The 27,563-nt window shown below is 37.3% G+C and overlaps 3 protein-coding genes and 1 long non-coding RNA gene across 4 annotated transcripts in view; 1 reads left to right on the top strand and 3 right to left on the bottom strand.

The window, feature by feature from the left end:
- ccdc88b (coiled-coil domain containing 88B) overlaps positions 1 to 11,894 on the bottom strand; it is a 29,621-nt gene extending 17,727 nt beyond the window's left edge. The window contains exons 1-15 of the mRNA XM_055178461.2: positions 11,538 to 11,894; positions 10,999 to 11,144; positions 10,778 to 10,886; positions 8,182 to 8,251; positions 7,983 to 8,041; positions 7,743 to 7,826; positions 5,703 to 5,843; positions 5,428 to 5,570; positions 4,442 to 4,523; positions 4,148 to 4,306; positions 3,875 to 4,021; positions 3,527 to 3,707; positions 963 to 1,078; positions 803 to 892; positions 96 to 719 (exon numbers count right to left, since the gene is read on the bottom strand). Coding sequence (XP_055034436.2) covers positions 96 to 719; positions 803 to 892; positions 963 to 1,078; positions 3,527 to 3,707; positions 3,875 to 4,021; positions 4,148 to 4,306; positions 4,442 to 4,523; positions 5,428 to 5,570; positions 5,703 to 5,843; positions 7,743 to 7,826; positions 7,983 to 8,041; positions 8,182 to 8,251; positions 10,778 to 10,886; positions 10,999 to 11,144; positions 11,538 to 11,597 — 2,211 coding nt within the window. The 5' untranslated portion in view covers positions 11,598 to 11,894. The remainder of the gene's footprint in view (positions 1 to 95; positions 720 to 802; positions 893 to 962; positions 1,079 to 3,526; positions 3,708 to 3,874; positions 4,022 to 4,147; positions 4,307 to 4,441; positions 4,524 to 5,427; positions 5,571 to 5,702; positions 5,844 to 7,742; positions 7,827 to 7,982; positions 8,042 to 8,181; positions 8,252 to 10,777; positions 10,887 to 10,998; positions 11,145 to 11,537) is intronic.
- Positions 11,895 to 13,426: 1,532 nt separating this feature from the next.
- rom1b (retinal outer segment membrane protein 1b) lies at positions 13,427 to 17,832 on the bottom strand. Its single transcript, XM_055178918.2, has 6 exons — positions 17,688 to 17,832; positions 17,222 to 17,372; positions 16,227 to 16,502; positions 15,815 to 15,969; positions 14,429 to 14,675; positions 13,427 to 13,873 (listed from the first exon to the last, which is right to left on the bottom strand). The coding sequence occupies exons 2-6, from the start codon at positions 17,369 to 17,371 to the stop codon at positions 13,637 to 13,639; spliced, it is 1,065 nt and encodes a 354-aa protein (XP_055034893.2). The 5' UTR covers position 17,372; positions 17,688 to 17,832; the 3' UTR covers positions 13,427 to 13,636.
- Positions 16,718 to 18,817, top strand: LOC141350061 (uncharacterized). Its single transcript, XR_012358000.1, has 3 exons — positions 16,718 to 17,385; positions 17,839 to 17,957; positions 18,679 to 18,817. It is a non-coding gene; the product is annotated as an uncharacterized lncRNA (long non-coding RNA).
- Positions 17,966 to 26,268, bottom strand: LOC129422801 (uncharacterized). The gene is made up of 7 exons (XM_055178917.2): positions 25,972 to 26,268; positions 24,100 to 25,393; positions 23,124 to 23,152; positions 22,738 to 22,866; positions 22,363 to 22,429; positions 22,093 to 22,200; positions 17,966 to 19,068 (listed from the first exon to the last, which is right to left on the bottom strand). The coding sequence occupies exons 1-7, from the start codon at positions 26,091 to 26,093 to the stop codon at positions 18,511 to 18,513; spliced, it is 2,307 nt and encodes a 768-aa protein (XP_055034892.2). The 5' UTR covers positions 26,094 to 26,268; the 3' UTR covers positions 17,966 to 18,510.
- Between the last annotated feature and the right edge of the window lie 1,295 nt (positions 26,269 to 27,563).

Genomic DNA, 27,563 nt, shown 5'->3' with positions numbered 1-27,563 from the left:
GGACCATTATTTGTTTTTGAGTGGATGGTGAGAGACTTTTCAGTGGTGCTGTAATCATGAATTAATTGGGTTTTAGTGACATGATGGCAGATTACCTCTATCTGTTTCCTAGCTTCTGTTAGGGTTTCGGCAGCCTTCTTCAACCTATGGTTTTCAGTCTCCATGAAAACCATCTTATGCTCAGCCTCCAAGACTTTCTTACTTTGCTCTGCCAGTCTGGTGCGCAGTTCCTGGGCCAGAGTTGCCTGTCTGTCAACCTCTTCCAGGGCCTGCTGAAGCTGGTTATGCAGGTCAAGAGTGTCCTGGGAGAATTTATCTTCGCCTGTCTCTTTCTGTGAGGTTTCTTGGGTGTCACCGCTGTGCTGAGATATCTCCACTGTGATGTCTTTCTTCTGAATTTCCTTCTCACCCTCAGCCTCTCCTCTCTCTCTGGTTTTCATTTCATCTCTAACCTTCTTTTTTCTCTCACTGAGGATTACGTCGCCTGCCTCTCCCCCCTCTCCATCCTCTCTGAAGGTTTTTATTATTTCTTCTTTTCCATCCTGTCTGTCTTTTCTTGTGTCTTTCCCTTCACATTCTCCTCTTGGGATTATTAGCTTTCTCTCTTCTTTTCCCTCCGAGTCTCTTCTGTCTTCCTCTAGGTCCTCTTGTTTCTGTTTAGTCCTCAGTTCTTCGAGATTTATCTTTAAGCAGGCATTTTCATTCTTTAGACGCTCCAGCTAAAAAGAGAATTGAAAAAGTCTGATTTATAAGGACAAAGTAGACCAAACGTCTAGAATAACTTTATTTAATATGCTCTTACCTCTCTGCTTGTGCTTTGAAGCTCTTGTGAGAGTTTCTCTGTCCGTTTCTGGAGATCCTCCGTCACCTCTGGGGAGTTCCTGTGTTGGGCCTACAAGAGGAACATCGGATATCAGTCTGTATGTACTGTATCTAATGATGAAACACACTTGAACGCTTACCTCCTGTTCAGCCTGCAGGCGCTCTAGTCGTCTTCTCAGTTCAGCGTTCTCATTTTCGGCTCCCAGAAGCCTCAGTGAGGACGCCTCATTTACCTCCTCACTCAGAGGCTTTAGATCTATATAACACAAGGTACACGCAAAGAAACACACATATACAAGGGTTATTTCACTCATAAAAGAAATGATTTACTCATTCCCATGTGGTTCTAAAGTATGATTTTGTTCTGTGAAACACAACAGGATTAATTATTTGGTTTTCATCATTGTTGCAAGTCACTAGATAAAAGGGTTGCATTGGATAAAAGTGTCGCTTTGGATGAAAGCGTCTGCTAAATGCATTTAAAGTCTAGGTTTCTTATAACTTCGTGATCCAATATATTCATTATACTGTATATGTGACCCTGGACCACAAAGCCAGTCATAGCACGGGTATATTTGTAGCAGTAGCCAACAATACAATGTATGGCTCAAAATATTAAGATCATGCTCCAGAAGGATATTTTGTAAATTTCTGACCATAAATATATCACACGTGTTTATCAAGAACATTGTTTTGACAACTTTAAGGCAATTTTCTCAATATTTTTATTTTTTTGCTAACTGTTACTGTTGCTATTGTATCTCAATCAAATATTGTACTATCCTAACAAACCATGCATCTTAAGCTTATATATTCAGCCTTCATATGATGTACAAATCTCAAAAAATCGACCCTTATGAGTGGTTTTGTGAAAATGTTTGTCCTTTTTGTATCCACAAATGTTTAGCAAGCTGCTTTTTTCTGCACAATAGTTAAGCAACTTGCTAAACATTTGTGTTCAACAAAATAAATAAAATCATGGGTTTGTTAGTAATGACGGTGAATTAATGTGACCCTGTCTGGGAATGATTTCAATCTTTGACATGACCTTACTCAGACAATATTAACTCATTCCCTGCCATTGACGAGTTATCTCCTCAAATAAAAGAAATAATTTGCATAAAAAAAGTGTTTCTGAACAATTTTTGTTAATCTGCAATACCGCGATTATCCACTAGATAAATTACCCAATTTATGATAAAACTGAAGCCAAAAAGTTATTTACTAATTTTAAACTAATTTAAAAGTGTATGTTTTGATAATCGTTCTGAATCTGATCTCTAAAAAATAATTTTTTTAAGAAAAATACCCATATTTAAGAGTTTATAAGCAGAGAAAAAAATATAGATAAGATGAAACGTTGTTTTCCCCCCCATTTTGTTTGGTTTGTTTGTTTGTTTGTTTGTTTGAAAGCAGAGGGTCTGTTCTTTCATTTGATATATTTGTATGTTTATATGTTTTTAGAAGAAAATTTTCCTGGAAGGCATTTTTGTGAAACTTTTGTGAAAATCACAAAAAAGCTGGCGGGCAACTTTTCAAAAAATATCTGGCGGGCGATAAGTTAAAGATGTCAAGGTTATCTTCGCAGCACGTTTGTTACATTGTTATGTGTTTCAACATATTTTATGTAGAAACAGTGAATCACAAAAAAATGACTTAAGCTGGATTTTCACAGATTGGGTCACAAATGATGAAAATATATTCAATTGCTGTATGGCTGGAACTTTAACTCTTTTCCCACCAGCGATTTTAAGCGTCTTTGATTTTCACAAAAGTAATATGCCTTCCAGATCATTTTCTTCAACATACAATATATCAAATAAACAAATAGACCCTCTGCTTTCAAAACAAAAAGTTTCATCCTAGCTTTATTTGTTCTCTTTTTATCACCTCTCAAATATGGGTAGGTGTCTTCAAAAAAATCCCAAATTTTGAGCAAAAAGCTTAGATAATTGTAACTTTGTGAAGGACTTTTGTTAGAGATCAGATTCAAAGCGTTGATCAAAACATACACATAGTTTTTACTGTTTTTGGATCAGGGGATGCTTCAGTGTTTTGTAAACAGAGTAAGAGCGCACCTTATTTGGATTGCCATAAAAACTCATCTTTAGCAGAAAAGAATTTTCTCTTAATTGATGAAATAACTCGTCAATGGCGGGGAAATAGTTAAGAGTGGCTGTAATGTTGGGTTCACACCAGACGCGTTTGAGGCGTTAAATTTGTGTCTACCGTGCATAGTTGGACGCTTGAACATTTTGAGTTTACTCGCTTCATTTGCGATTGAAAGCCGTGTGTGAAATTCTAGTCATCGAGACATTCACACGTAAATTTGCGTCATGGGAGGAGTTTCTGCGACTCCGCTCGCTTCCTGTAATCACGTCACTACCAGAGCAAGCTCCTGATTGGCTAATGCTGCATGTTTTTCTGCCAAAGATCAAAATTTTCAACTCCGCGTTTCCCGCAGCAACGCTCAATTCGCGTCTCCAGATGTGCATCAACACGTCTTTACATTGACTTAACATTGAAATCACTTGCGCTTGACGCCTTTACCGCTGCTGGTGTGAACACAGCATTAGAGATGTGTAGGTATATGTATTCATAAATATCAAATACTAAGTTAAACGAAATTGCAGACACCTGACTGAACTAATGAAATCGCAATCTAGCAATATCTTGAGCCATAAACCGTGTAATTTATTCATACCGATCTCAGGAATGTTCATCTCATGAATTTCCTCGTCCGACTCAAACTCTGATTGGAGGAAATTATGATGAGTCACAGTCTGAGTAGCACCCACAGAATGAACCTGACGCTGAAGATCCACCTGCAGACTCATATTCATCTCCAACATCTCATCCACCCTCTGTCTCTCCACATCTCGCTCCTACACAGGTTCATTTTTATAGCATTACGAACATATACTATCCTTTTTTAATGAAATGCATACAGTTCACATATACTGAAAGGTTAAGGAGTTCTTGTCCTAATCGAAATAAGACTGCCTCCGCATACTGTTTTAAGCTTTAAGAGAGTTTATAAAGTCATTCATACGCTCTCCATATCCACAAGTTTCTGCCTGAGAAGAAGATTTTCCTTCTCCAGTTCGCGCAGGGCAGTGCAGCGTGTGCGGGCATCAGCGAGCTGCTCCTCCAGCAAAGCTTTATTTTCCTGGAGCGAGGCACAATACTGCTGCTGCTCCTGTATTGGGTCAGCAGAAGACCAAATCAGGAAATAATTCACCCCAAAAATGATTTATGATCTTGCATATTTAATTAATTTATTCTTTATTGTGTAGTGCAACCTGATATATATCTGGTTATCTACCTTCAGCTGCGTGCGGTACAGGTCCATGCTGCGCAGTCGATGTGTGGAATTTTTCAGCTCCACCTGCAGCTGCTCCACTCTAGCTGCGCGCTCACGCAGACAATCCAATTCATCCTTTAGGCCACGACTCGCACGCGATTCAACCTGCAGTGCTCGGTTCTGACCAAACCCAACATGAACGGTGCATAATATTGCATGTTAAGGGCCTATGCAATGTCCGTGCGTTTCACTATGCATTGCAGATTGTTTATTAATATATGATTATTATATATAAACATATTATAGCATACTCACTTCTTTCTGCAGTTTCTTTATCTCTTCCTCCATAGTTTGCATTTCTTGCTTGCAGTCCAACAACTGATCACATTTGTCCTCCCTATTGAAGTATTTTATTTATCAGAAACATTCAAAATACCGAAATTTTTAATTTATAAAAAAAGGTACAAACGCTGTTACTGGGATGGTACCATTTAAACACTTCAAAATGTATACCATTTAGAAAGAGCTGTGTGCCTTTGAGGTGCAGGTATGCACCCTTTAGCTAAAAAGTTGTACTTTTCGAAAGGGTACCACCCCATTGACAGCTTTTCTGAGTGTAGTGACCAAAAGTAAAGGCAGATTTTGTACAATATTTGCTTTTAATGCCTCCTCAGGTTAGATTAAATTATTAAAATATAAGTGTTACACTCTAAGAAAGCATGTGTTAATTTTAGTCAGTTTTTGTGTAATGATATTTAACACATTGTGTGTCATTTTAACACATTATGAGTCATTTTGTGTTAGAATAAAACACCAGTTGTGTTAAAAGTAACACAAAATGTGTTGTTCCAATAATACCACAGAGATGTGTGTATTTTGGTACAACGCATTTCATGTATTGTCCCTAAACTAACACGGATTGTGTTGCTTTTAACACACCCGCTCTAGGAGTGAAATGGTACAAAATAGACAAAACACCTTTGATCTGGTTTCACAGAAAGGCTTAGATTAAGCCAGGAGTAAGCCTTAGTTCAGTTGGGACATTTATAGCTTGTACTAAAAATACGCCTTAGAAAAACATTACTGTTCGAGTAACCTTAAATTCTTCTTAAAACTGAGCTTCAGTTTATACTTGAAATACATCAATGCAACATGCATAAAAAATTCCAATGCATCTTTAATAAAATAGATGTTGCTTGTTTAAAGCTCGACATTGCTTTTACCCACTAGTGTATATATGGTAATAATTTATCTATACAGTACAGATAAAGCATCAGACACGCAATAGGAAATAAACTCACAGTTCCTGTTTGAGTCGACGAAGTTTGGCCTTGCTGTCTGCCAGCTGCACCGCCAGTCCCTCTGGTGCCCCATCACCAAACCCGCTAGATGTGGTTATATGGGATGTATTTGATTCCTGTTGTTGATAAAGCTCTGCTATCTTCTAAACATCAAACAGGGACACCCACAGCTCATGAATATCTTCAAATGTTTTTATAATTTAATTCAGCCCAAGCTACTTCTGAAACAGGAATTCATAGCAAGGTTTTTAGATATCTGTTGAAGTGTTTTTCACCTTCAAGTGCGTGTCTCTTTGTACATGCAGGTTCTGAATTTGTCTGGCCATTGAGCAAAATAGGCTTTGCAGCTGTGCTCCGCTGAGGCCACACATGTCTCCAAACTCCAGGGGCAGCACTGCACTCGGGTCCTGGGTTATCTGAAACATGATGGATTATCAGGTTAGTTTGGGATGATGTTTGACTCAAATTGAATAATGTTTAAAATAATTCTAAAGCTGGAGTGTGTATTTTTTAAACTTAAATACTTTACTGCTAGTTTAAGAAGTGAAGTTACGTGATTGTCGAGTATAAAACACACACACCTGGAGCAGTGGGCAGCTATCTGGGCTCGAACCAGCGATGTTTAAGTTACATGGCTAACTCTCTAATCATTAGGCCACGACTGGCCCGATTTATTGGAATGATTTTACGGAGGAACTATCTGTTCTGGAAACCTGCAGATATTGCACACTTCAGCTTTAAAGGGACAATAAGTAGGATTTACCCCATCTAGTGAAGTAGTTGTATTTTGCATTCAAACTAATAGTGCTCTCTAGCGCCTCGCTTTTCCAAATGCGTGTTGCAACTACAGTAGCCGTTATGTAATCACTGATCTCCTTGTCTGTTTCGGCTGGTTCACGTGTTCTGAATGAAAACACGTTGTGAAAACGCGTTGGTAGGCTAGTGCTTTTTGTCCCTCTCTGCTATTATAGTTTATCAATACGGCGGAACGACATGGAAGCCTTCTTGGACTTACCCGTCCAATGTAAGTAAAGAAAAGAAATTCTAAGCTTACAAAGAAAAGTCAGATCACTGGCAGAGGTCCACCAACGAGGACATATTTATGAATAAAGACATTGATTTTGATTAATAAAACACCTAAAACCCTACTTACTGTCCCTTTAAAGGAAAACACCACAGTTTTTCAATATTTTTTTGTTCTTACCTCAACTTAGACAAATTAATACATACCTATCTTTTTTCAGTGCGTGCACTTAAAGGGATAGTTCGGCCAAAAATGATATTAAACCCATGATTTATTCACCCCCAAGCTGTCCGAGTTGCATATGTACATCGTTTTTCAGACAAACACATTTTCAGATATTTTAGAAAATGTTTTAGATCTTTCAGTTAATTAAATGTGAAGTCACGGGGTCCACAACCTTCAAGTCCAAAAAAAGTGCGTTCATCCTTCACAAAATAAATCCAAACGGCTCCAGGATGATAAACAAAGGTCTTCTGAGGGTAATCCGTGCGGTGTTGTTATAGAAATATCCATATTTTAAACTTTATTAACGAAAATAACTACCTTCCGGTAGCGCTGCCATCTTAGTCGCGTCCGCATTCAAGATCAGAGCTTTACGCAGCCTACGGAGGTTACTCTGCTGCTGCCTCTGTGCCCCCGCCCTCCGAATTTGTCATAGGTCACTAAGAAAAGTGCGTACACTACGCTAATACTCTCTCCTGAATACAGAGGAGTCTAAGATGGCGGCAACTCAGACAGCTTGGGGGTGAGTAAATCATGGGTTTAATATCATTTCTGGCCGAACTATCCCTTTAATCTTTGTACAGCACGTTGTGAATGTGTTAGCATTTAGTCTAGACCCATTTACTCCTTAAGATCCAAACAGGGATGAATTTAGGAGCCACCAAACATCTCCATGATAAAAATGAGAACTATATTATATGGAGGAAGAGCACTTAGTTTGCAGCACTTCGACCTTGGGTCCAGTAGTCAGGAGTGCAGTAGCTACTGCGAGCCATTTTATTTTGTGCCACCATACTTACTTGTGTAACTACTCAAGTAACAGTCTTTAAATAGGGAAAACATGGAAGTGTTTGGTGGCTTCTAAATTCATCCCTGTTTGGATCCTAAGGAATGAATGGGGCTAGGCTAATGCTAATACATTCACGACGCGCTGTACAAAGATTAAGTGCACGCATTAAAAAAAATAGGGATGTATTAATTCGTCTAAGTTGAGGTAAAAACATAGTAAAATATAATAAAATGGTGGTGTTTTCCTTTAACATGAGCTATACACAGTCCTTGCACTGACCTGTTGTATGCAATGTGCAATCTCTGTCTGTGTGTCAATGTCCAAGCATTGAATTTGTTGAATGAAAGTTTCCTTCCTTTCACACTGGTGCCATAAATGAAAGAAAAAAGTACAATTATGCATACATGTTCTGCGACATCATGCGGTAATTCATTTTACACCATATTAACTAGTGAGTAATTTACTAAAGGTTTTGTTAAAAATAACAGATGTCTGTAGAGCATCTGTTGAAGTGTTTACCTGTACAGCACAACCCAGCAACAACAGTAGCAGTCTCCTGAGCTCCACAACAGCCCCCTCTGTTGACGAGGAAGCCAATAGAAAACAACACAGCATATTAAAAATTTCGCCTTTTTGATTTGCTTCTTGTTTTTATCTTTTTTGTGTTTGGGTGGTAGTTTAGGTACAATCCTGTTTTAAAATGATAACAGAAACACACCTGTCAGAGGATCTCGACCCAAAACGGCAACATTTGGTAGAGGCATCAGCACCAGCTGTTGTAGATTCTCCTGAAAGAGAAAATCACATGAAAGCAATGACAGGCAACATAACCCTACCAATGCGATGCTGTCATACCAACCAACTGCGTAAAATTATAGAAAAAAAGTTAATCAATCATATCTAGACATGACAGAAGGCGTATTGTATCATGTTGGACCATCAGTATAAGAGTAACATTCATTTCAAATGATAGGCTATATACTAGAGATGCACCGGTATTAAATATTTCCAAATCTGGTGGTTATATTAACTTGTATTAACTAATATTGAACTAAATTCTGATATGTTACTGAATTTTATATGTTATTCATTCATAAAATGACCATAATTATTGAACATTAAACTAGTGATGTTTCTTTACATGTTATACACACAGTTCAAATTCACTGCATTGTCCCGTTCTCCTTTCATTGACAGGATATATCGGCCATGATCGGCTTTTATTGTCCGATACCGATTATTCTCCGATATATCGGTGCATCTCTTATATATATATATATATATATATATATATATATATATATATATATATATATATATATATATATATATATATATATATATATATATATATATATATATATATATATATATATATATATATATATACTTTCATTGACAGGATATATCGGCCATGACTATCGGCTTTTATTGTCCGATACCGATTATTGTCCGATATATCGGTGCATCTATATATATATATATATATATATATATATATATATATATATATATATATATATATATATATATATATATATATATATATATATATATATATATATATATATATATATATATATATACACACACACATGTAGTTATAAATACACATGTGAAGGAAGACCATGTTATTACAAACAAGAAGTCCCACTCACTTATGTTACTTCCTCAACAACCACTGTATTCTCGTTACCACACACTAAAATATCTACAATTTGCAGTTCACATGCATGTATATACACACTACAGTGTAGTTTAATCTGCTAGCTTCTTTACAAACAGCTGTGGAATTGAAACGCACACTTCAGTTATGACCTGATCCATCATTCTGAGTCTTACTGACCCAGAAACACATTAAACTTTTCATGCATTCAAGTAAAAAAGAGCGTCAGCCAATATTTAAATGATTGTACTGCAACTGCAAGTAGAAACATATTAATAATACCATTAGAAAGCGAATTTCCTTTTTACTTCAGTGCATAAACCCATTCATGGGTCAACGTGTTTCAAAACGTGGGAGCTATTAATTCAGCGTTTCTCAAAAACTCAAATAAAGCAGGGCAGTAATTACAAAGGTCCCAGTTTGGTGTTTTGCTACAGTTTGTTAATGACTGTAAGCTTTTGTAAAAGACAGTCATTTGCATGCTGGGTAAGGTAAGATTTTTATCTAATTTAACCTACTTAAAAATAAGTAGCTATTAATTATATAACATAAATCAATGTCAAACTTTATCTTTGCTTTGAGCATTGATACACTCTCAAACAGCACAGGTGTGTAAACTGTCTGTCATATTAATAAATAACATAAACTCTACTTTTGATTTTAATGAAGTTGTTATTAGCGTATGCCAAATTCAGAAGTCAAATCCAGTCCAAACTAAGGACATTTGAAACAAGAAGTGAAACCACAGCAACAGAAAAAACAAACATGTGTATTGCTAACACGTTCAACGGTTAAAGAGCAGTGTGGTTGGTTTGGTGAACTTCTTTTAGTAAATTAACTTTAAGTTAAACTACATTCTCTTGGTCTTTACTATCAGTGCTGGCAACATTTATGTAGTTGTTTATTTTGTAGAAAATCCAGCATTATATCATAGTTGTGGTATTTACTAACAAATTAATTTATCTACAATTACTACCAAAGATGCAATATTCCTCCCCCATTTTTGTTACCCATATGGCTGTCAAAACTGTGATTAATCACATACAAAATAAAAGTTTGTGTTTGCATAATATATGTGTGTGTACTGTATGTAATTATTTTTTGTATATTATTTATATATTATTTGTTTTAATTTATACATAATATATACACAATACACACATGTGAATGTTTCTTAAATACATACATGAATGTGTGTGTATTATTTATATATACAAAATAATTACACACAGTGCAAACACAAACTTTTATTTTGTATGCAATAAATCGTGATTAATCTTCTACCCCTACTATTGATATGACACATGTCAAGTTTATGCATTTGGCAGGACAAGTGACATACAGTGCATTAATGTATTGGTTTGTGTGTTCCTGGAAATTGAACCCCTGACTAGCACATGTTTAAGTCAAGAAGCTTTACTGTCATTTCAACCATATACAGTCGTGCAGTACACAGTGAAATGAGACAATGTCTTTCCAGGACCATGGTGCTACATATAGACATAGAGACTAAAACATCATTTTACCAAGCCACATAAAGTGCATGTGTGCAACCCAGTGCAAACAGTGCCAGACATAAGTTAGTGCAGTAAAATAAATAATAAATAAATAATTACAGTAAGAAAGACCCTCTGATGTATTTCAGTACCTGATAGTATGATCTCAGATGTCGATTGAGAATGGAAAAGTTCTGGACTCTTAGCATATTGTCCCCACCCACATTATGGTACATTTGCTCTACTTTTGGATTGGGATCACTGCCAAAAAACAACAAACAAAAAAGCTGCCATCAGCTGAGTCACTGTTGAAATTTTTGTGTTGAATTATTAGTTTGTTAAAACATGTTTTATCAAGCTACAGAAGGCTTACATAATTCTCATAAGTTCATTGAGGTAGACTCCATTGGTAAGCTTTAGGTACTCCCTCAGTGCATTCTGGGAATTCGAGTTCACTTCCATGTAGTCTTGTGAGAATGATACATTCTCCTCATCGACAATACCCTTGAAGAGATGCACCTTACAAAAAAATGATAAAAACATAAAACAATGCATTGTTTATCGAGCAGTGAATGAAAGAGCTGCTTTGCTCTGCTACGAATGCTTTATCTATGTGTAAAATCTACATGCAACATTAAGCTTGGCTCTCACGTAAGCTAGCTTTCTTGTAGTTTGTTAGCTTACATAGTTTGTTGTAGAAATGACAACCCAAAAAAGTATTAAGATCTAACAGAACCTTTATGAAATAAATTATTGCCACGGGTTTTTTTATAACAATCAGGCCAATAGGGAACATGAATTGGTCAAACTAAATTTCTGAACATGATATATAGTTAATATAGTTAATCTACAAAACTTTCAACCAAATAAAATATACGATTATCTATATTGTCTCATTTGAAAAACACATACCCATGTAACAAGTGCACTTCCCATAAATTCTTCTAATATTTCCGTAAAGTTTGCGTCCATCTTCCTTGTACCTGATCAGTTTTATTTGTTTGAATACTAGTTATACTTTAAATAATATACTTTTTAAGAGATAATACATGATTATCATGTTCTGTAGACTAAAGACTCCTAAACGGTTTAACATATCTGGTGTCTCTCTCTTTGTCCCTTCCTTGTGTCATATTAGTCACACTTCGAAACCACACCGGAATCTAAAGTTGCATTGCACGAACTCTGTTCCCCTCCTCTTGTGTTTCCACACAGCAAGACCGCAACACTGATGCTGTGTTTCAAAACATTGCGTGGTGCCTACATAGACAGCAGTTTTAGGAAACGGTAGCGCGTGCAGAATTTATGGGCGACGCAGCTGTTTAAAACCCCAAATGATGCCCACAAATGCTGTACTTATAGTGATGGGTTTTTGAGACACAGCCAATGTGTGTGGGCAACCGGAAAATACATGTATGATGTCAGTCATTGTAACTAAAATATACTAAATGCAAATGAAGTATGATTTTAACTAGGTTTAAAGGTTAGATGTTTCAAATATATTGAAAGTTACAGAGTTAACAGTGGGTGTTTAGTGCCATCTCGTGGTTAAATAATGTAGTTCACTGATCATTTTAGACAGTTTGCCATTATTAAAGTCCTGCAAAGTAAATTCAGAAAACTGTTTGTAAACACATTATACATTTTAGAAATGTAAACGATGTAAAACGGAAGCTTTTCAGGTGTTCGACTTCTTCGCTGACTGAACGGCGTATGACATCACAGTACCGCGAGAGCGATTTGAAGGTGCTCTCGTGGTAGGCTACTGTGATGTCATATGCCGATTGGTCTGCGCAGCGCCGTATAGACGGGTTGCACGGTGACGTCACTAACTGGTTGCGCGCGCAACCGAGAGGCAGAAAGAAGAGAAGTGCATTGTGTTGTATGCTAGTAGCGGTGTCTGTAAGTCAAAATGGCAAGGAGTTGTTGCGTGGAAAATAGTACCAACAGAGTCAGTGCTGGGTGCCTGATGTTAACATACCAGTAGATGCGACTATTACGTTACTAGCATTAAAATTATAACATTATAATTCATACATGTATCACAGTAACACTGCAAAAATAAAGACAGAAAAACAGATCCAACTAAAATCAAGTCTTATTTATATAGAAACAATAAAGAACGCTTCAATAATTAAGGTTGCTGCAGTAGCGGATCAGCTCACCAATCTGGCTTTCTGCCCCCTGGATGCGCGCGCACCCTGTAATGTTTGTAAACTTGCAACCCCTCTATAAAGTCGAACAAGCTTATTGTCAGTGCACCACTGCTTTTAAAAATTTATTAGGAACACGGATTGTGTTGTATTAATTTTTTTATTCAATTGAGCGCTTTGGTAGCATTTGTACTAACCGTCAAGAGATAAAGAGATTTCAGGTGTTTAGCATTTATCTAGCATCCTCACACACGCGCAAGCGCGCACACACACACACACATGACCCCATGGATAAAGCAACCACATTACTCTACAGATCAGTTAAAACCTTTCTTTATTTGTCGCATACAATTTCAGCCCTGCTGAAAAAACAATAAAAACCATTACAGAAAATTATATTGGTTTTATTGGGAAATGTATTGGTTCTAATGGAATATGGCCCAAAACACACTACAGTGTATTGGTTTTTGTTGGTCTTTAATGGTATGTATTGGTTCTATTGGTTCTAATGGAATATGGCCCAAAACACGCTACAGTGTAGTGGTTTTAATGGTAAAAGTGAATGGTTCCTATTGATATTTTAATGGAAACCAATAGAAATTTCTGTAATGGTTTTATTGTTTTTTTTTCAGCAGGGAGCTGCTACATTTGTCTATTTAAGCAAAGCATAAAGCTGCAGAAACTACAAACAACATGTAGGTGTAGCGTACAATTATGTAATTGTACAATAAAGTAATTTTATGATCTGTGGGATTTGAATATTTATGCTCTTTACAGATGATGAATGATCAAAGACAGATGTAAAGGTCAGAACCCATGCACGTGGGCACTTCTTTTAAACAATTACACTTTTACAGGTCATTTAGCTGGAGGGGCAGAAGTTGCTGCCTCGGGATCTGCTGACGGGGTCGTAGCTGATGCATCGGCCACTTGAGCGAACTGGAGGATCTTCATCGCCTTCTCCTTCATCTCCAACAATGTCTCCTTGATTCCCTTTTCCAGGATGTATCCTTCTGTCTCAATCTCCACATTCTCCTGTCCTATCACACCCGCCATTGAGGTCTGCAGATAGCGCAGACTCACCAGCACAGTCATCTATAAGGCCAAATAAGGATTAGAGTTCTGATTCTATGAATACATCAAATGTTCCTGGTTTTCCCAAATGCCTCTTTAAAAAAAGTGTACCTGCACGTTTTATTTCTACTGTAAAGATGGCAAAAATAATTTTGCTCCCTGTATTCTTTATATGACTGGAAAAACTAACAACTAAAAAACTTTTTTTTTACTGTGAAACCAGCATATGAGAAAAGATGAATAATGTTAGTGTTAGAAAAGCTGAGAACATGGTCTGGGCTTTGGGTGCAAGCTATTTTAATGCTTAGATAATGAATATTGACACCTCTTGAGTTCACGCTACACTGCCAGTCATCCCGGAAGCACATCAATATTACTGAGTGACAACAAGTGTGTGAATGTATTGAGCGCATTAGATTATACAACATGTTATTTGAGGTTGAAGCGTGATGTAGTTATGGGGTTTCCACACAATACACTCTCTTTGCCTTGTATCTCATATATGTATCACATTATGCAGGGAATCTGATGCAGCAGACACATATTGTCAAATCCCTTTCATTTCACAGTTCATACCTGGAGAAGGAAAACCGAAAGAACACCAAGGCCAATTGTGCTCATTAAACCCATGTAGTAGTTGACCATAGCTTGGCGGCAGCCTCGATTGTACAGGTTCAGTTCCTCGGTCTGGTACTCATAATTGTAATGGGCAGAATTGTCCAGGATATTGTACTGGATGCAGGGCCGAGGGGAGGCGGGGTTACAGCAGCTGAATGGAACCCCATCCACCAGATAACGGCCATCCACGTTACTCTTCACACGACTGTATTGGAAAAAAGAGAATCCATATTTTGCTTTGACCTTATTATAAAGTATGGACTGTTTTAATATGCTTTAGTTCAACTTCACATTTCTACTGCATCACTTATTGATTTCTAGTTGTGTTTCTCTTGTACTGAATTCACCAGCTTCATGCGCACACACACGTAATTCATTTGTGAATATTAGGCTTTTCCTTTTGTAAACATCTCAAATTAACACACTGTTGACATGACATTCTGTAGACTTTTTAGATGTGAAATGAATCTTTGGTGTCCCCAGAGTACATATGTGAAGTTTTAGCTCAAAATACCAAATAGATTATTTATTATAACATGTTAAAATTGACACTTTGTAGGTGTGGTGTGGGTGTGTCCTTTTAAATTCAAATGAGCTGATGAAATGCAAACACTGATCGCCATTATGGTGGTTTGTTGAAATTAAAACTCAGTTGTGCTGTCAATAAATTTTTTTCTCTCTCTGCACTAAATGGCAGTGCCGTGGTTAAATAGTGCAGATTAAGAGGCAATATTATTGTAATAAGATCCCCTTTTGACATCACAAGGGGAGCCACATTTCAATGACCTATTTTTTCACATGCTTGCAAAGAATGGTTTACCAAAACTAAGTTATTGGCTGGTTCTTTATCACATTTTCAAGGATGATAAAAGCATTGGGGCCCAATTACATCACTTATACATGGAAAAAGTCAGATTTTCGAGCCTGATTTTGCGAGAAATCGTACATATTTTACGAGTTGGCCAATTCGTATCAATTCATACAAAGTTAATCGTGCAAAATTGTACGATTCTCATGAAAGAAACAACATTGAAACCGAACCCCTATACCAGCACCTAACCCCAACATCACAAGGGTCAAGGCAAATCATACCAAAACTTACGAATGTGGTCGTATGAATTCATACAAATTAGCCAACTCGTAAAATTTGTACGATTTCTGGTGAGATAGCATTGGATTTTCATGATATGTCTTTTATTATAGTAACCACATTTTTTGTAGTAAAACCATGGTTAATTTTCATGTGGAATCTTTGATACTGATTGCTTTTATGTTTATTCAAAAGGTCCCTTATTTATTCCAAAGAGAGGATAGAAGCATATCTTTGTTTTGTTTTTAACTCACTCTTTCACTTCTTTGGATGTAAAGTCCAGGTAGCGGCTGCTGATCCACTGCACCTCAAACCAGTCCCTGTAGTTAGTATTGCCACAGCAGTGAAACTCCATCTGTAAGCGATCAATAGTTTCCTTCTGGAAACAACGGCCTGGTGTGTCTGTATCCTGTAAAAAAATAATTTCGATCGGTTTATTTAATTATTATACTTTATTGATGCAAAAAAAAAAAACATTACAGTGTAGATGCATTTTGATTTTCTACTTTTGGGGAAAATATTATTTCTGTTCTTCTGAACACACACTGGAGCAGACTCATTTTTTTTTTTTGCTTTTAGTGAATGATATGTATTGGTTTCATAAAAAATTGATGACTATAATAAAACCAAAGTCATTTTCTCTTTTTTTCAGTTTCTCACACAGACCTTATAGAAACGGATGCCATTCTTCAGTCCAATTTTCAGAGACTCATCCAGGCTGGGTTGCAGGGCATAGCTCAGAATCATGGCCACCAGCAGCAAGGAAGTGAAGAAGATGGAGACGCAGAAGAACGGAGGAAGAAACATCTTCCAGCGCGGGAATCGCGAGGGGTCCAGTGAGTCCTGGCAGACTTTACCAGCAAAGATGTTGATGCCCACTGATGCTAATCCCACTGCCATCAGCAGATTTGGCACAATGTGGATGTCCATACTGTGCATCACCTGTAGTTGAGTATTTGTTAGTGTCAAACTGTTGTTCTTGGCAATATGTATGTTTGATGCTGAAGGTCAGAGACAAGCATTAATTTCTAATCTTTCTTTGCTCAAGGCAGATGTTTCAGCTTGACACTTGGACCAGGATGTTGTCTCATTATAAATACAGACTTTTTATAAATGGTTGGCTTAGAAGAACCATTTTTGGTTCCCCAGTCAAAGGTTTACCTTTTCATAGTTTTATAATCCCTACAAAGAAACAAAAACAGAAAAGCCAAAAATGGTTCGTCTATGGCATCATGAAGCACCTTTATTTTTTAATGTGCATGTTAATAATCACTTTTCTTTATTATGCGGAAAATTTAAGAAACAAAACAGGTTTTATTGTGAGGTTTATTGACTTCATTATGGATACAAGTTCAGTTATTTGTATTCCCTAGAGACCTCTAAGTGCCAATCCTCAGGATTATGTGAGATTATTCCTCTTGACAAGACAAAGCTTTGGCATTATACATTTGAGTAATTATAGGCCTATAATTATTCATTAGATCCAGGTTTTGATAACTTAACAGTTCTTTATATATATAAACACAGCATGGGGTGATGATTAAGGGAACTGAACCCTGTCACGCGTTCTTGACTGCTCCCATTATTCATGTGAGTCATGATTCACACATTAATATTGTCATTCTCATTTTCCGGAAATCAACAAGAAGAATATGAATTACCTCCGATCTGCGATGTAGCTCAGTTTTGAGGAAGACTCCCATGGCGAAGGTGATGGCTCCAGAGAGCATAGCTACCCAAGAAAGCAGCCAGAGACCCTGAGCCAGACGCACCCTCTTTTGGAAGGGGAACTTTAGTTTCAACAACACCATGCTGCTCAAAAATGGTATTTAAATGTAGAGAGAGAGAGAGAGAGAGAGAGAGAGAGAGGAAAATTGCAGATAAAATTTAGTGTTTTAATAAAGATCCTACCAGCGTCTAAATAAAGCAACAGTCTCGCAAATAACTTTCGGGTTATTCCTAGAAAATAAAATTAAGCTTATATACCAAATTCCAATAAAATAACCCCCAAATTATTTAAAATAATACTAATCCTGATACTTTTAGGCAACAAAAACCTGCTCAATTTAAATTAAACAGTTCATCACTTAAATCATCCAGTCTTGAGTTATTTTGAAAATGTATTACCTTAAAGATTTTTGAGCGCACTTTCTTCCAGACCATGAATCTTCGATACACCTCCTACAGTTTGGCAGCCATTTTGGCTAGGGCTTAAAATATGATATAGAGTATTAATGTCTTGAGTGTCATAATCTGTCCTCATGTCTGATCCTATTAGACCAACTGCACCAATGAGAATCCAGGCCAGTGTCCTCTAAGCAAACCTGCCCTTGGTCAAGAAGTCCAGAAAAAAGTGCCGGAGGGAGGAGTTGGACTATGCAGTGTATTTGGATACAGGTAAAAAACAATGTGGCAACCACTTTAATTGCATAGCCTTGGTGTCCAGCATGTTCAGAAATGACAGAGGGCTTCGCCTTCAAAAGTGATCGATTTATTGTTTAAATAAAAAATTAATTTCTGACACTGATGTCAAGTGAATAAAATGGATATAAAAGATTCCCAAATGTGAATCTTTAAATTATCTTTATTAATATATTTAATTTAAATTAATATATTTTCCCAAAAATAAAGTAGTCAAGATTATATGACACATTCATTGGGGCACACATGTATAATAATATTTATTTCACACAGATATGGGTTTTTTACAGAAGTACTGGACTACAAAGAAAAGCAGATACTAAACTGTCAGTCACAAAATCACATGCACTTATAAGCAAACAACAAAGCCTCAAATGTCTAAAAACGTATGCCATCTAGGAGATTTCACAACTGTTATCTGGGTCCTCAATATAGGTTAGACCAGTTTTGGGAAATACTGACATAAAATTACGTTCACGCAATTGTGCCATTTACTAGGTTACTACAAACAGGAACCTCATATGCATTGTCACTGTTTTCCTTCTGCTAGTTCACTGGCCACCATATCTTTTTCCTTTCCTTCATGTGCTGGGCTCCAAACCATTTCTAGCATTGTATGATCTTTCCTTGCTGTGACAGGAGGACCCACTTCTCTGAAATCTCCACCTGTTTGTCTTTTGGGCACCGTCTGTTTTAGGTTATGTGGATTTGGGAGATCATCATCACAGCTGTTGGTTGGCATGGCAACAGTGTGCAGCTCTGCTTTGTAGATAGACACACCATCCGCAACAGATAAACAGCGTTGTGAATAATTTGCTTTAACCTTAAGCGATTCTGGTACAGTCCACGGATCGTGATCATGTTTCCTAAGCAAAAAGGCTGCTGAAAGCCGTTGGCTGGAATCTGAGCATCCGAACACTCTTTCTTCCATCTTGTCAGAAGATAATTGGCTGCCTTTGAACTCTTGAGCTCTCTCTGATTGGTCAGTTTCACAATGGGTAAGAATTGTTTGAGGATCCAAAAAGTTTTCCAGCGCTTCACGGGAGTCAAATGGCTTTCTCAAGAGCTCTCTAAACAATGAGGGAACCTAAAGAGGAAAACAGTCTTGTCACATTAACTTGGCTCATTAATAATAATTATCTAAAAAAACATTCAGGATGTAGTTCTCCTAACTAGTTTGTGGACATGAACCATATACAGTTTAGTCCATTTCAGGGACTTCTGGTTAGCAGAGTATTCTGTTTGGTTTTAAAGCTGTCATTTTGTGCAGCCGGAGTCTGTGTTTTTCTGTGCATTGCAGCAAAGCATAATTATTAAAACTACTTTTTTCGTTTTTGAAATTTTTCACAAATATAATGTTTTATTGTACATTTCAATCAAACTGCAGTTGGTTTGTTTTGATTTAAGCCTTTGTAACTGAAAATAAGCTAAGTAGCACAATAAAGCATGATAACATAATAATAAACATGTTTTGACAAAACAATTTTAAAACAGAGTTATCTCGTTTTGGAACCCTTTTGGAACTCTTCATATACACCCAGCTTTTTAAAGGTACAGTATGTTTTAAGCAGCATCTAGTGGTGAAATTGCAAATTGCAACTGACCTCGGTAGAGTGCCACATTGGCCGTTTCACAGCCTCGCATTTCTAGGCTGCATACGTCATCAAGAGTGTTTTACTTTAGAATATTAACAATTATAAAGTTGACTATTAAAGTTTGTCAGGTACGCTTAGGGGCGGGACACACCAAACCTTTTTTACGCGGCTGAAAACTCCTGGAGGACGCCGATTGCTAGCTGTTTTTTCAGCTGAGTGCCAGCTTGTTTGAGACTGTGGGGTCTCTGCAAAACAAAAACAAGTGTTTCCCAATTTTGGGGCGTTTTCAAACTGAAATAGGTGTTAAATAATAATGATGTATGGCTTTTCAGGCCTTCCGTACTTTTTTGATTGGAAAGTTAAAAACGCAGTTTGAAAACACCCCAAAATTGTGAAACGTCCTTTTTGTTCAGCAGAGACTTTTACTTTGCTTTTCACCCAAAGTTGAATCTCTTTCAAGTCTCGACGCTTAGCGCGGGAAAACCGCTGAGCGCCAGCTTTCAGCGAGGAAACAATCCACCAGCTGCTGCCTGTTTTGAAAAACACTGCACATCCATTGGAAACAATTGAAAACATGCGCCGGCCGCAGGCGTAAAAGCTTTGGTGTGCATGCTCCATAAATCTCATGTGTAATCAGAGTTTAGTGTTAAGTAAGTGTCTTGTGTGTATTTTGTGAACTCTTTTATCATAAACCCTTTCAATGCGTGTCCAGCAGGCAATTATTTTGACAAGACACGATGCACATAGTTCTCATTATGCGACAAACACATATTTTGAAATGAGGAGCAACACACATGACACTCTGAACACATATTTTTGAATTTTTCACCCCTTGGAAGAGAAGTCACCGGCTGCCACTGCTAGAAATATTAAAGGTGACATAGAATGATTGAACGGAGTATTTATCCTTGTTCTGTGATGTGACGTAGACAAAACATTTTTTGTTTGGGTCTGTAATGCCTTAGAAGCTTCCTAAAAACCTCTCTCAGGGCGCACTCGCATTATCCAAACCAAACCAAACCATGCCCCAGCGCGAATGTCACCCCTCCCTACATCCCCCATGTGCACGCACTCACACTGTACTTTTATCGATCCGAGTCCGGGCGCGCTTTCGTCATTAAGATGCGATTGTTTTGAAAAAAGCAGGAAGTAAAGCTCTCACTGAACACTGGAACCCACCGTACTGATAGGTCTGTGTTTTTTATTCGGAGTCGTTTGGTGCGCGATTACAGACAGCCCTCTCACATGTCATCATATTGCTTAGTTGATCTGTCACGTGCGCAGCGCGGACATTCACGTAACCCCGCTGCGCGCATCAAAAGGTTTTTACGGTGGCAGATGAAGGTGTGTGGTCGCGCAACTGACGTCTTCACCTTTTGAATCGCGCTCAGGCGCGATTGCGCTCACCCCACCGCCTTCCACGCCTGAGCCCAAGTAAACAGCGCTCCGGCCCACCTCTGCAACCCGGCCACGGCGCGATTAACCAATCCGCGCCCGGGCGCGGAACAGAGCACTCACACTAGTCAAACGAACCAGGCTTTGGGGGTCAAACGCGCCCGAGCGCGGTTTGGTTTGGATAGTGTGAGTGCGCCCTCAGATAGCTCTATTAGGGTGGGGGATTTTAAACAAATGGTTTTACACCTATTTGGCTCCCCCTACTGGCTTAACTTGCAATCTCATTACTGATTGGCTGACTTTGCTGCCACTAAAAAAATTTAGCCAATTATTTTAAAGTGGAGGGGCAGTTAGATGCCTGTGATTTCATAAGCATCAGTTTTTCAGATTGGGCTGTTTTCTGGCTGACATTTCTAAAAGAGGAATTTCTATGAGACTGAGATGTTTAGCATGTCTAGCACTTTTTGTATGTTTGTGAATGTGGGTAGACTACCATTATTCAACAAAGACGAGGTAAAAATGGTTTTTCATTCTCTGTCCCCTTTAAAGAATGAATTTTGACTTCAAAATTATAAAAGTTGTGTTCATCAGTGAAAACTTGTTGGACAAAAAGTGTAAGTGTTATACATTTTTAATAAACACAGAGGTTATTTTTGCAATAATGCAAAAGTCTATGTAAAAAAAAAATTAATGTGCTTTTTGTGATGGAACCAGTATGCTTACTTCCTACAAAAATCCATCATCCATACAGCACTCTATTTCAAAATGCAATGAGAAGCTACGCTAGCTGCCACAGAACAGCATGTCGTCATCTGAGACCAACGTAGGGACAAAACAGTTTGTCTGTTAGGGCTACGGTGACTTCCATGCAAAGAGACCCGGGGTGTATGTGGATAAAAACAACTCATTCTAAGATAATAAAAACAATACAGTTTATTATGTAAGATCTTACACCCCTGATAATATAGTTATGCATATTATATTGCATTTCTGTCAAGAGATCCTTACAGAAAGTTACAAAATGCAAAGTTACACAATGCACCTATAAAATAGTCTCTCAAGATCAATTTTGGAGTATATTATTTGGGTGTATGTTGTATCTCTCCACTCATTGCACCTACGTTGATGTTTTCAAGAGAGCTGATGGTCTTCTGAGCAGCATCCAGCTGATCACTCAAATCTACAACTCTCTCCATGAGGAACTTCCTTTCTGAATCCAAACTGTCCACCTAAAATAATTTGTGGATCTAAGTCAGGTTGCCCGTACAATATAATTTAATATATTTTTAAAGGCCCAAAGTAAGAAGCCATACAGTCTTTTTTGTTCAAATCAAATCTGCAATGTGGGTCCTTCATGCATATACAGATTTAATTTATTAAAGTAACGTTACCATGGATTTTAGTTTTTGCTCCAGGATGCTGTTTGACTGCTGAGAAACAGAATAGCTCTCCTGAAGCCTGTGAATGACATATTAGACAACAAGGTAGATAAGTTGGTTTCAATTGTATAGCATGTGTTTTTCAGTATAGATAAACATGTCTCTACATTTTTTTTACATGGATTTGTATTCAGACACTTAATCAAAGACTTGCATTCTTTTAACTTTCTGCATTTAAGTTAAACATTGTACATTTTCTCATGTGTATTTCTTGGAAATCAAACCCACATCTTTGCACTATTAACCCAATGCAGAATTTATTTTCATTATAATTTCAAACAATTAACAGCCTTTATTCAAATCAAAAGTATCTGCATTGATACCAACCTTCTGTATTTCTCTTTGAAGTTGGCAAGCTCTGTTTTGGTACAGTGCAATTCTGCTTCCATGTTCTCGATGCATGACACCATCTGCAACAGATTTTCGTGCAGCTCTCTGTTGTACTCCTCCAGCACTCTGCGTTGCAAGTATTGATAAGAGATAATTGCATTATTAATTTAGTAAACAGCACTGTATCAGTAACACAGACAAAAAAAATCATCATTAATGTGCTGTTCTAAAGAGTCAAAAAGAGAATAGAAATAATCAATATGACTACGGCTAGACTGCAGATTTTGGAGAAACAGAGCAGAGTCAAATAGGGGAAAGCTCTGGAATGAGAGCACAAATCGATACTCTTAAATAACCAACTAGTTAAAGGGGGAACCACTTACTGAACTGTGTCCACAGCACTGGTCGAATCCTATAGGGACAGGCGAGAGAAAGAGAGAGGAAAGGGTTAAAACAGTGAACAGAGGAGAGTGACATAAGCAGAACATTGATTTTTAAGTTAATATTGTTCTGGAAATTTCATTCATTGATCATTCGGTTCAATTGTGCAAATCAGCAGATATGGACATGATGATGGGTCGTCTTCATGTCACTGCCTGTAGAGGTTATCCTAAAACATGAGTCTTCAACAGGAAGTCTGTGGACCATTAAGGTCTATGGTGTTAATACGGGGATCTTCCAAATATTGTTTAATGTATATATTGTTTAATATATATATAATTATTTTTAAAAAATTTGAAAAATGAAATTAGGCATCAAACAAAAATGCATCAATATAGGCTAATAATATAAAAAATGTACACATTGCAAAAAATGAAGAGTATAACATTCCTGTGATAATTAAAATGCTATTATGTAGTTTAAGAATTATTATTTATGTAATATCTTATTTATGTATTGTTATTATGTAATATGTAACGTAACCATCATAACAAAGCATGTAAATCCATGTAAATCTTAATTTGATACATGTACTGAGGGTCCCAGCTCCTCCTCTCTATTTATAAAGGGGCCTAATATAGACCTCTGCTATAGAAGATATGCCTAAATCTTTATGTTGCATGCTCTGTACCTTATTAAAGCATGGCATGAGCTTTCGCTATTTACAACACATATGTAAAAATAATTGTGATTAATCGCATACAAAATTAACGTTTGTGTTTGCATAAGATATATGTGTGCGAGTGTTTTTTAAATACATGCATGCATGTGTTTGTATTTATGTATACAAAATAATTACAAACAGTGCTCACGCAAATCTATTATGCAAAACCAAACTTTTATTTTGTAAGCGATTAATCGCGATTCATCTTTTGACAGCCCTAGTTTAAATGTTTACTGTAAAAGACATGAACTCACCCTGTGTGTTCTGAAGTGCTTTCTGTGGCCCATGTGTTTGTCACTTTTATCTGAGCTGGCACTTGTCGATGACCCTTGACCTGGGGATGGAAGAAGAGGAAGAGATGAGTCCTTGTGCTCCTGCTTACTGTGTAGATGCCGTGCTGGGCCTTGACTACTTTGATGCCGTGGTTTGTGTTTTAAGAGGTTTCGGTTCGGCTCCGGGCTGGTGCTGGTACCATCAGTGAGCAGCTGAGAATATTGCCTATAATGCTGTTTATCTGAGGTGGCACGTCTTTCAGCTTTAGACAGGCGCCTGGGTGGTGGGGTCGGGGGACCGGTAAAGTTCTGGTGTTGTTTGCACAAGTAAGGTTTCTTATGTGATCGAGGACCTGTGCTGGAATCGACAGCAGTCTTTCCTAAATCGGGTCTCTCGGCTCTGACGAGCTGCTGTTTTGGTAATGGTGCAGAGTTCTTGCGCTTCGGCTTGTCGGCGCACTGCTTGGGTTCTTCATTGGGAGATTTTGGAGGGGTTGGTGCGGTTACACCAAGAGAGCTAAGTATGGAGGGACTGATAACCTGTCTGGTGATCTCATCCAAAAACGCAGAGAACTGAATCTTCCCTTTTACGTCATTATTTCTTGCTTTTGCAGTGGAGCTCTGCTTGGATGTCTGCGTAACATGCACTGTGGTGGAGAGCGCTTCCATTGACTTAGACTTCCTGACAGGACTTTTATTCTGTCGTTCATCTTTGTTTTTAAGAATACTTTTGCTGGGCAGCTGAATAGATGATACAGCCTTTTTAGGTGCCCCTCTGCCTCCTAGAGTGTTTTCACCAAAAGCAAGGCTTGCGGTCTTGTACAGGGTTTCGTGCTCTATTGGATTAGACTCTCTGTGCCTATTTTGCTGGATGCCTTCTTCGCTTTTGCTGTGATCCCGGTAGAGTTTTGGTGCCCTGTGTCCATGTTGAGATCTAGGGATGAGTTGGCCAGAGTTTTCTAGACTGTGCCGCTGCTGCTGATTTTGAGGGTGTAATTGATCTCTGTCATCAAAAGCGAAATCCTCACGAATGTTGGAGCAGGACAGTGAATGTTGGCGTTTATTGTACATGAGATACGTTTCGTCATCTACGCTGGGCTCTGACGTCCAGGAGGCAGATGAAGTAGGGGAAGAGGAGGAAGACAGGCTGGAAGAAGATGTTTTAGTGAAGCCGTGATGGTCTCCAGCCACTTTGGTGTATCTGTGATGATCAGGATGATGCTGGTTGTCATGGTGATGGTCACCGTGTTTCTCATGACTGCTTGAAGAGCTGTGACTGATGTAAGAAGGTTTACGTAAGCAATACTGTAATGAAATTTATGTAATATCTGTGTGCCATTTTCTCATTTGTGTGACCCTGTCTGTGAAAACCCAGCTGAAGTCATTTTTGGTAATTTACTGTTTTTTACATAAAATCATCCTACATAAATAATATTCTGTGAAAATATAACCTTAATATCTTTAATATTGACTGATCATGTCAAAGATTGAAATCAATGCGAAATCAGTGACTGAAACAAACTTTGATGCTTTTTATGTGAGACTTTAGCCTGAATTTCACAGATAGGGTCTATAATATTATTAGTTTTAAATTGTGAATGACATTTTATTAGTTAAATGTCTGGAAAACTGTGCAACAATAAACATATTAGTTAGGATATGACTGTAATACTATTCATTTTATGTTACAGACAATAAAACATATCAATACACCATTTCCAACATTCTTAAGTCTTCATTTATTAATTATTCCAGTAAGCAGAAATACAAAAATAAATATTTCATAAATTAATGTTAAAAATAACACACACATTACACTTTAATGTATCATCACATAAGTGATCACGCACATACCTGTGTGATCCATGGTGGTAAAGGTAGTTGTGAGGATGTGGATGAGATACGGGTTGGTAGTGTTTATGAATTTTGACCTCATCCTCAGAGGAAGCAAGCACTGGTGTAAAAAATCTTTCCATGCTAGTCTCTTTCTATTAATATTTCCTATAATAACTTGAAATAATGCCTCAAGTCTTTTAGCTGGTTTTAAAATTTAAGTCTGTAATTTCATGAATATAAATTAACCATCTTATGATAAAATATGTTCAAAAGTCCATCTTTCTAAACCACCAGATGTTTCTTTGCAGGGTTGAAGAGCAGAAGTGAAACAAGTCTAATGATGCAAGGGCATTCCATCACCCAATATCTATCTGATGCTGATGTAATTAGTCTACATAGAACAAAATGAAATGAGAGGAAACAGTTTGAACAGAATCGATCAGGCTTTGGTGAAAGGACATTGCATGATCTATTTGTAACGCTCACGTGCAATTGAATGAAATGCATGGTGCTCAGTTACATCACCAGTGAAAGACATTTATTTAATTTCACAAATATAGAAACTTTGTCATATTACATTCTCATCACATCATCTACCACAAAATGTTTACATTTTTCACTTAAGTAGTCTGTAAATAATGTTGACAATGTACAGTATAAAATATACATTATGTGTCTTTTACCTTTTATTTGTTTTACTCTAAATGTCAAAAATAACTACAAATTTTCAAGACCGACATATCAAAAGGCTGAGAACAGATAATAATATTCATTTAAATACTAAAAAATGTTTAATGTAAAATATAATAAATTGGTTAATATGGATACGTGTAACCATTTCTGTGAAATCCAGGCAAAGCCTCAATCAAACTTTAATAATTGATTCCACATTGATTTCAATCTTTGACATGAATATTAAAGATATCAAGGTTTTATAGAATATGTAGGATGATTTTATGTACAAAACAGTAAATCCCTTAAAAAGATGACTTAAGCTTGGTTTTTACAGACTGGGTGAAATTTGTATAAATCTCATCTGTTATTTATCACACACTGAACAATTTATATTAGAACAATAGAAAACCATTCACAGCAGGGTGCAGGGCATAGCTTCCTGGAAGCTGGGATGTTCTCCCTCCCCCATAAACAATGCATATGCATTGATTAGTTGACCCCTCCCCCTAATGTTCAAACCCCTTGATCCACACTTCTATTCACACTGCTGTTTAGGTGATAATACTGATTAAGTGGGAAATCAGATATAGCAAGCAAGTCTGATTAACTCATTGATTGTATAGATATGTAAAGGTGTTGACTTATCAATTGTATAATGTCTGCTAAAATGCATTCGTACTGTAGGAGGTAACTATACATTTTTTGTGACATCTATAGGTACTTGACTTGAATATAAATGTGAAATTGGTGCCATCTTGCGGGTATATTGGGGAAAAGCAGCCCGCAAAAATGTCTAACTTTCTAAATAAATCAGATCTTTCCACGCTTTTTTTTAACCTCCTTACGAGAATTAACCATGGTTTTACTACAGTTAAAAAAACATGGTTACTGTAGTAAACCATAGAAACCACAAAATAACAATGGTTTTGACAACC

The sequence above is a fragment of the Misgurnus anguillicaudatus genome, chromosome 16 (assembly GCF_027580225.2).
Source record: "Misgurnus anguillicaudatus chromosome 16, ASM2758022v2, whole genome shotgun sequence".
Taxonomy (NCBI): domain Eukaryota; kingdom Metazoa; phylum Chordata; class Actinopteri; order Cypriniformes; family Cobitidae; genus Misgurnus; species Misgurnus anguillicaudatus.
Note: the sequence above shows the minus strand (reverse complement) of the source record. Positions and strands in the feature narration are given on the sequence as shown.

Excerpts from the sequence above, each read along its gene's own strand:
- rom1b (XM_055178918.2), bottom strand. The coding sequence starts at position 17,371 with ATGGTGTTGTTGAAACTAAAGTTCCCCTTCCAAAAGAGGGTGCGTCTG. Across the intron at positions 16,503-17,221 it reads AGCTACATCGCAGATCGGAG|GTGATGCACAGTATGGACAT; the intron begins GTAATTCATATT and ends ACTCAACTACAG. Across the intron at positions 13,874-14,428 it reads TTTCGGTTTTCCTTCTCCAG|ATGACTGTGCTGGTGAGTCT; the intron begins GTATGAACTGTG and ends TTGGCCTTATAG.
- LOC129422801 (XM_055178917.2), bottom strand. The coding sequence starts at position 26,093 with ATGGAAAGATTTTTTACACCAGTGCTTGCTTCCTCTGAGGATGAGGTC. Across the intron at positions 22,201-22,362 it reads AGCAAAAACTAAAATCCATG|GTGGACAGTTTGGATTCAGA; the intron begins GTAACGTTACTT and ends AAATTATTTTAG. Across the intron at positions 19,069-22,092 it reads GCTCTCTTGAAAACATCAAC|GTTCCCTCATTGTTTAGAGA; the intron begins GTAGGTGCAATG and ends TTTCCTCTTTAG.